This window comes from Nannobrachium achirus (genome assembly GCF_963921795.1).
Source record: "Nannobrachium achirus genome assembly, chromosome: 23".
NCBI classification, from domain to species: Eukaryota; Metazoa; Chordata; class Actinopteri; order Myctophiformes; family Myctophidae; genus Nannobrachium; species Nannobrachium achirus.
This window is the reverse complement of record NC_137830.1, coordinates 42699589-42708408: the sequence shown is the minus strand read 5'-3', so window position 1 is coordinate 42708408 and position 8820 is coordinate 42699589. Positions and strand designations below refer to the sequence as shown.

General features: G+C 45.9%; 1 protein-coding gene across 2 annotated transcripts in view; it reads left to right on the top strand.

The window, feature by feature from the left end:
- vezt (vezatin, adherens junctions transmembrane protein) overlaps positions 1–7963 on the top strand; it is a 12000-nt gene extending 4037 nt beyond the window's left edge. The window contains exons 3-12 of one of the 2 annotated variants that reach the window (XM_080754763.1): positions 838–927; positions 1457–1641; positions 2063–2347; positions 3388–3534; positions 4198–4345; positions 4847–5199; positions 5693–5886; positions 6757–6857; positions 6961–7168; positions 7267–7963. In XM_080754763.1, the coding sequence (XP_080610889.1) occupies positions 838–927; positions 1457–1641; positions 2063–2347; positions 3388–3534; positions 4198–4345; positions 4847–5199; positions 5693–5886; positions 6757–6857; positions 6961–7168; positions 7267–7838 (2283 nt within the window). In that variant the 3' untranslated portion in view covers positions 7839–7963. Of the gene's footprint in view, positions 1–837; positions 928–1456; positions 1642–2062; positions 2348–3375; positions 3535–4197; positions 4346–4846; positions 5200–5692; positions 5887–6756; positions 6858–6960; positions 7169–7266 lie in introns of both variants that reach the window. The other variant, XM_080754762.1, reaches the window with a different exon arrangement.
- Positions 7964–8820: the final 857 nt, after the last annotated feature.

Below are 8820 nucleotides of genomic sequence, written 5' to 3'. Positions count from 1 at the left end.
CACAGAAGAAAAAAGATATTCCTTGTGTGCTGGCGACTTCTTCATTGTTTCTTGATATTATTGAGCAGTGCACCGGAAATACTTTATTTAACTTGGAGTGTTGCAGGCTTTCTGCTTTGTTGCAGTCCCATTGTTTTGTTGATGCCAGTTCTGCATCGTAGATTTGTATCTGCCATCTGTAATCAATATGGTTGCAGCCTTTAGTCTAATCACAAGAGAGTAGAGACCCCCCACAAGAGAAGGGTCATTGTGCAGACTGCCAAGTCTGGATCAATAAGATAGTCCCCTCCTCCCCTGTAGACTGTGATACACACACACACGTCTCACAGTCCTACAGAGACGGACAGAAACAGGATGTTATGATGCAGCTGCCATAGTAGTCTAACGTTTCCTTTAAACAAGATGTATCATACTTGCGGAGAAACACTTTAAGCAGATTAGTGAAAAGTGGCCCCATTGGTGATTACAACAGACTTGCTTGGGGAGATTTTGCACAACCACCACTTGCATCATTTCGAATAGCCTTCCATGTACGTCCGGAATGCGTTGAAATGGCTGTGGATTATCAAAAGCAGCGCTCCCGATTGGTCTGTGTGGTGGTGTTTAGAGAGTTTGTCCATAATGTTTAGAGTAAGTCTCCTCAGCTGGGACCAAGAGCGTGACAACTGGAAAACTGTGAAGCAAAACTGTGTTGTAGCACTGCTGTTATATGAAATTGTCATCTCCTTTTATTTAATTTTATTTTCATGACTTTAGAGATATCTTTTGAAATGAGAAAATAGGTTTGTTCAACCATAAACAATAACCATAATGCCTATCCCTCTTTGTGACGGTCAGGGAGGACGGCTATGGAGACTGGCCGATGCCCTGTGGCGGTGGATCCCGATTCACCAGGCTGCCCCGTCTCATAAGCTGGAGCAGCAGCTGGTAAGTTTTACCACTGAAATGGCACTGGAGTGCCAAGAAAGCATTGTTAAGAATTTCAACAGGATATTTCCTATGAAACCAACCAACCCATTTAGGCCTGAAAAATACCGAAAAGAAGTCTTCTAAATCCTAACGGTTTTCTGAGAAACGTATGTTTCTATGATCAGTGGTGCTCAAACCTTTTAATGTCAAGAACCCCTAGAAATAATATATGTATCTGACCACCGACCGCCATCTCAAAATATTTTGTTCCAGGGACCACCCCAGAAGCAAAGATTTACAAGCAAAAGTTTGCTTTAAAAATATATATATATTTAAAGATGTGTACAAAGTTTCAAGATCTTTCAAAAATAGCAGATCTACAAGCTCGCAGCGCGGCACTCGGTGCCGCAATGTGAGCTTATATATCTGCTATTTTTTTAATAGCTAAAGCATTAAATAATGGTTAAAGTGGTGAAAATCTAACATAAAAGATAAAAAGCATTCCCTAAAGGCGTCTGACTGTACAAATCCTCTTCCCTCCTCACAGGACAGTGTGTTTGGTCAGTATTCAGTGAGATGCATTCTGGACCAGGATGTATTGCTGCAGGAGGATGTGGAGCTGATAGAGTTGTTGGACCCCAGCCTACTCACCCTGGGCTCCTCGCCCTCTGGCTCAACCAGTCGCCCAAGTGCCCTGCCCAGACCTCGCCTTCTGGCAAACCCCTCACTATGGTACGAACAGAACCACTTGATTTACAAGCTCCCAACACGTACCACAGTGAAGTGAGCTTGTGGTTCTGCTATCTTCAAGAGTGATTTCATACATTTTTAAAATGTGCTCAAAATAGGGATGCCAGGGTTAATGTGGTTAAGGAAGATATACATACATACATAAGACAGAGAGACAAAGACGCACCCTGTTCGCATACACAGTTACACACAAACATTCACAGAAGCAAACACACATGAGATGTCACCACTTTGGATGAACTCAGTTGTTGTAATTGATTGATTTTGATTGGACTTTTTGGGACAAAGGAGTGTGAGTTAAATCCAACCTGTTAATCTAACTTGTCTCCCCTATTTGTGGTGCCTATATTGTAGCTATATTTTGTGACATTCCACTTTCTCTTTGTGTCTTTTCCTTATCCAGGGACATGGCTGGTCTGGTGGGCCTGGCTGCAGTGTTGCTGGGCCTGTGCTCTGCCTCTGAGGGCCTGTGGTCCCTGGCTGCAGTCCCCTGGGGAATGGCCCTGCTGGGCTGGGTGGGTCTGAGGGGTGTCAGTCTGTGGAGACAGGGCTCCATGCAGAGGGCCGTCCACACTCGGGCCACGGAAATCCAGACGCTGGTCCAGAACAGCAAGGCTCTGACTGGCCTGTCACGCAAAGCCCTGCGTCTGGTGCAGGAGACCGAGGTCATCTCCAGGGGCTTCACCCTGTAAGTATGCTCCGTTTCAATGTGTAGCTGAAAAAGGCTAGGCCTCAGATTAAAGCCCTTTGCACACAGGCGCGTTTAACCGCACGGATAAAACGGACAATATAATTTTTTGAAAAGAAAACAATGATTCTCTATGACCTCATGCACACCGGCTCCGAATTAGCCGTGCGACGAGTGGCTGCCGCCGTGCGTTTTTTTCTCGATCGAAACCAGTTCGATTTGTGCGTCTTGTCGCATGCGGTAAAAAACTCATCACTCCTTTTATGACTCCTTTTTGGATCCGCAGCGCCGATTCCGCACAGCCTTGCACACCAAATCCAATGCGTTTTATTCATGCCGCAAACGAAAAAAACGCAACTGTCCTGTGTGCAAAGGGCTTAACTCAGTGTTTTCTGGAGAAGCTTTCAAAAGAGTTTTTAAGAAGTCCGCATCTGCACCCAGAATCACATTTATACATGTATAATAGGTGTAAGCTAACCTACTGGAAACTTGTATTGCAACATCGTTATCGGTGGATTGCATGCAATTGCTCCAAAATGTCACTATCGTGCATCCCTACTTTTTATATCCCCTAGGCTCTAACTGACCATGTATATGTAAATGAATACCCACATTCTGCTACATCCCCTCAACGCAAAATCCTCAGTTGAAATCTGAGAGTGTAGAAATGGAAATCGTAATTTACACTACGTGGGCTTTTATAATTTATGTGAAGTGCCCATTCTCCAAGCTGTCTCAGTTTACGTTTTGCTCATCAAGTTTTAGTTCCTTATATGTAGAAAAATCACTGAGTAGGTCAGTATGTCATTTCGTTTTGTCTGCTTGTTGTGTTTCAAAAGGGCCCACGCAATTCACACGTCCTAACTCTTTTGAGTACAGGCCAGTCGCACGGGCACACCTGTTGCATGTTAACGCGTCACACAGCAGAAACGTCTTGTATTTCGTCTCTAGTGTTGTGTTCGGTGTTGTGTGTGTTTCTCTGCCTCTCTGGGACGTCTGCACAGTTGTATCACATTTCACTTGTCAAGTTTGCTCGACAGGGTGAGTGCGGCCAGCTCCTTTAGCAGGGCGGGGCCCGGGTCGGTGCCGCGGGGCCAGCAGCTGATCGGGCTCAGGAAGGCCCTGTACCGGGCTCTCCGCTCAGCCTTCAGAGCCTCGCGCAGAGCCACCTGTCACATGCTCAAGGCATATCCTTTACCTTGACTGCTGGAGACGTAACTTGATGTAAAGGCATCAGACACATACTGTATCTAGGGCAGGTAGAGGTATTGGTATAAAAATGCAGTGGATGTTGGAATGCACTTGAGCATGTACACAGTTTACATTGTCCATTAGGGGTACCATAGTTCATTGAACTACCGGTAATTGATTTAATCGATTATAAAAAAATATCAATATTGTCTCATTTAATAAAATAATCGATTCATTATCGATCCCTCCCTACTTTGGGTATGTCATTATATGCAATACAAATTATGTTAATTTATTTATTCCAAAATTGTGAAAATATTTTCAAGATGATTAGCAAAACGTTGTTATACGACAAAGTATAACATGTGGTTTAAACAATAAAAATCTCTTAGTGATTAGCTACGAAAATTGTGTCCATTTTGCTTTTACATCTTGTGTGTACACTACAGTATACAATACTGTATATACTTTATACAGTTAGTAGATATACTGACCTGTGGGGTTCTAAGAGTAAAATGGCTGTTGTTTGAATATGGTCAAGCCGACCGCATGAGAGAGAGCACAGCAACTGTTCTATGAGCTAAACAAAATCTCTTGTGTTGTGAAGGTGTATAAACACTCCCGTTACAGAAAGCGATGAGTCCTTAACTCCTCTCCACGTTCCCGCTGAACTCTGAGATTGACAACGTGTACAACTATGTGTCTGCGGTGCCTCTGAAGGAGCTAGGGCTAGGCCTAGGGGTGGAGCATCTGGGTGACGAACAGGCCCAGGAGCTGACCGATGACTATAGCCTCCCAGCCCTGAAAGTAAGGATCACTGAGGCATTAGCCCAAAAGAAAACGGAAGAGTACACAGGGAGAAGATTTGAAAGCTAAAAGCGCATTTCGAACACAATGCCATTAGAAATGGAATGAAAGACGGCGTGGCTATCATCGCTGTGAGACGGAAACTAAGTATATACAAAAACCATTACTTTTCAAACCAAAGAATTACCTGTGTTCCAATGGATCCAATGCAGTTTTCTTTTATAAAAGTTACAGCTAATTGTATTGTATTCATTGGTTAAATATATATGAAAACCCACAGACAGACTTAATGACTTTCAAGATTGCCTCCCTATTTTGGTCAAGTGATTATAGGTGAAATTTAGTACAAAATAAGGCATTAATATATGAAAAAAAGATTAAATATGGAGGGAGACACAAGGTTTCTGCCCGACAGCACATCAGCGATGTCTAGAAAATGCAGGACGTGTAATCAAAGCTCGGTAGAGAGAGGTGGTGGTTCAGTCACTTGCTATCCCATAGGTGCTGTTCCAGCTGTGGGTGGGGCAAAGCTCCGAGTGTTTCCGTCGACTGGCCCTGTTGCTGTCGCCACATCGCCTGGAGGAGTCCGTGGAGGGTGCGGCCATTGGTGAGGCCCCTCTTACAAGTGTACTGTACAGTTCCATCGCAGCGGTGACCGAGCCCCTCCATCACGCCCTGGGCAGTTGCCTGAGCGAGGTCCAGCGTAGCTACGACTTCCACCGCTACTTTGAGACCCAGCCGCGCTCTCAGGGCTCTGACAGGGTCGGCGGTGCCAGGGAGAAGTGCAGAGAGCTCAACACCTTGCACACATCCATCCGCAGCCTGCAGCTGCATCTTAAGGCGTTGCTCAGCGAGTGAGTCCCTAACACTCTCAACGCACCCATCACCCTACAGCACTGGTTCCCTAACAGTGGGTCGGAACCCATTTGTGGCTTACGGACACATTTTTATGGGTCCCTTTGTTTTTGTTTACTACATTTAGTTTTTAATTATTATTACCGCTATTTCAAAACATTTTCAAAAAACATGACCCAAAAAGGTAAGATTTTCATGAATAATAAAAATAAATCTATAATTTTTCTAAGTAATTCCATTAATAAATAAAGGAAAAAATTAAGAAATTCCATAAATTAAAATGTTTAAGAAGTAGTAAAATGTGCCGATCTACAAGCTCACAACGCGGCACGAAGCGACGTGAGCTTTTAGATCTGCTATTTTCACTAGTTTGGGTCCCAAGCAAACGTCAGATTTGTTTTTTGGGTCACAAGCTCAAAGGTTTGGGAACCACTGCCCCACAGTATACTTCCATAAAAATGTGGGGGATTTTTTTTCCACTGTTGTGGTTAGGATGATCATCCTGGAGGATGACCTGGAGAAGCTAATGGTGTCCAAGCAGCCAGTGGAGCTGACGTGCGAGGGCTACCATGAGCTGAGCAATCGGTTGAACCACCTTCAGCCACACATGCAGGCCAGCACCAGCTGCTGGGAAGACTCCATGTGCCAGGTGGAACGCATGCTGAAACGGGCCAGCTCCTGTTCAGGTGGGAAGAACGGCATGCCTATATGCAGAATGTTATCTCTGGGACTCCAATATACGCCATAAAATCCTCTTGCGTTATTTTAATTCGGAGACGGTACAAATGGAACCAATTGGAGCTGTAATTTGTTCGAGTTACAGATTTGCAACTCCTCAAAGACCGCTGGGGGTCTTTTGACCACACTTTGAGAACCACTGCTAAATACGAGCATGCACATGCTCACAAGTAACGGTATTTTGTTGGAACGTCTTTCCCGCCACTCTCCTTGCTACATATTATGCATGAAAACAGAAAACTATCAACTTATGTTTGTTTTTTTTGAGCGGTGCTCCTGGAAGAAGCTACGCTCCAACAACTGGCTTTGTCCGGTTCCCCAAAAATGTCCGGTCACAAAGAAATATCCGGGCCCTAAAGTAAACTGAAACGTGGCCTACATCTGGCCTAGATATGGCCTACATCTTGGCACAAACGGCTCAAAGTTTGTTGTACACCCAGGGTCCCATTGGCCAAGCTTCGCAGGACGCGCTGTGATTAGCAGGGGGAGGCTTGATGAAATTAACTCATGAATAGAGGGGGAGGCTTGATGAAATTAACTCATGAATAGCACCGCTCACTTCACACTAGGTGTGTTTTCTTTTACATACCGCCCCCACCTTCCCTCCCAGTCTGTATGTTTCCATGGTTGCAGTGGGGTTATATTTAGCATAGACTTCCTTCTTCCTGCCTTGAGACTATTCCCAGTCATGGAGGAAGTAGCTCCTTCAGAATATATAGGACAAGAAACAGACGAGAGAGAGGGACACAATATGCTGTGACCTAGTGTCAGTATAGATGTGCTGTAAAAAATATATATAACCATATGTCCTCCAGCAGGTTCAGCAGAGGAGCACTGTGCTGCCCCTATGCCCAATGTTCCGACCCCTACCCCATCGTACCCCTTGATCTTGGACAAGGACCTTGTGCCTGAGGAGCTGGTGAGAGGGAGCATTTCTCCAGTGTCTTTCTGTATCTGTGTAACATTATATGATAGGTCAGTGTCATGATCGACCTCCCTGCCCACCCCTTGTGTATAACCAGGAGTGGGAGGCCTATGTGTCAGACTCTGAATCAGAGGGTGACAGGCGAGGGTCAGTGTGTGACATGCTGTCACCGGAGGAACGGGAACGGCAGAAGCGTGAGAGAGAGGAGTCTCGTCGTGTCCTGTCAGAGCTCAAAGCTGTGCTGGGCTTCCGGGCATCTGAGGGGGAGAGGATGAAGTGGAAACAGCTGCTATTCAACGACCAAGGTCTGCGCTGACCCATAATGCATCTCTCTATCATATCATCCTCTGTGATAATACTCCTCCCTCGTAATGCTGATGTACACCTTCCTCTGTCTCCCTAGCTGCTGTGAAGCCTTTGGGTAAGGACAGTTCAGACCGTCAGACTCCCTCTGAACCAGTGGACACTCCGGCCTCTGAGGGCGTGACAGGAACAGGCGCTGAGGATGGAAACCACCTATCAGAATCCACCCAGGAAAACGAGAGGGAAGAGGACGAAGCAAGGGCGAGGGCCGACCTCTCCCCGACAGAGACAGAGAGCGACGCTGAGCCGGTGACCGAGTTCTGCTGCGGCCGGGAGGAGGCGAGAGATGAGGCAGGAGAAGCATTGCTTTCGGACAGCGAGGGGACAGCCGAGCTCTACCAATATGACGGGCTCCCTGAAGAGGGCGCTGAGCAGAACGGGCTAGACTGTCTCCTGAAACTCCGAATCCCTGCTGTCTCTGTGATGGACAGGCTGACGGAACTCCACGGCTCAGAAGCGCTCAGCTTCAGCTCCTCCCTAGCCGCCCAGGTGGTGGCTCGCTCGCACGCCCTCGTCAACATGGAAGAGCAGACGTTCGGGGACGATGGGGATGATGAAGAGGAGGAGGATGATGAAGAGGAGGGTGGGAGCAGACAGAATCCCGAGAACTAGAACCTAAAAAATGCTGCTTTAACCAAGCAATGAACAGTGGCCCTCCGTGTGTTCAGCTTAATTTATACTTTGTCATATGACCGCTCGCTGAAGATAACTGATTTTCAATTAAATGGTAAATGATTTGCATTTCTGTAGCGCCTTTTATTCAAAGCGCTTTATCCTTCATTACATTCACCCATTCGCATTCACATGCCGACGGTGGAGGCAACAATGCAAGGCACCGACCTGCTCGCAGGGAGCAGTTCGGGGCTCAGAATCTTGCTCAAGGACACTTCGACATGAAGCCAGTAGTAGCCGAGATCGGGATCGAACCGGGAACCTTCTGGTAACCAGAGGGTCGCTATACCTCCTGTGCCAGTGACGTGTAGTACGCCTAAGTATAAATTGGGCTTTAGGCCATTGTATTTTTGTCCGGGAGTGGTTAACACCTGTTATACACCTGTTGTTACATCTCTATAACTGTTTGGTGTGCAGGAGAATTAAATCATTGTTCTCCTTCACCCATCCGTCCAAATCGCCTGCTCTTTGTACAATTCTTACTGCTCTCTCGCTGATTCTACTCAGGTATCAGAGCCACTTAACAAAATATGACCTTACAGAGCCCAAGTTCAGAATGTCTACAGTTTACCTGTTTAATCACCCACACACTGTATATTGTTCACGCCTTTACACGGTATATGTGGAAGCAAAGAGATTTGATTGCAATCACCTGTGTTTTCCAAGTGATTGGCTTTTATTGGTAAGAATGCTTATTATTTTTGTGTATTATTATTCCAATTGGTTTTACTGACACATGCCGATCCCTCAACATAATTATAATTAATAATAATTTTGGCCATACCAGTCCAAGCCCAGAGCGGAGATTAGCGGGCTGTACTGGTGTGTGTCCAACACAATTCAACTCAGCTGACCTTAGTTCTGGTTAGAACACACACACACACACACACACACACACACACACACACACACACACACACAC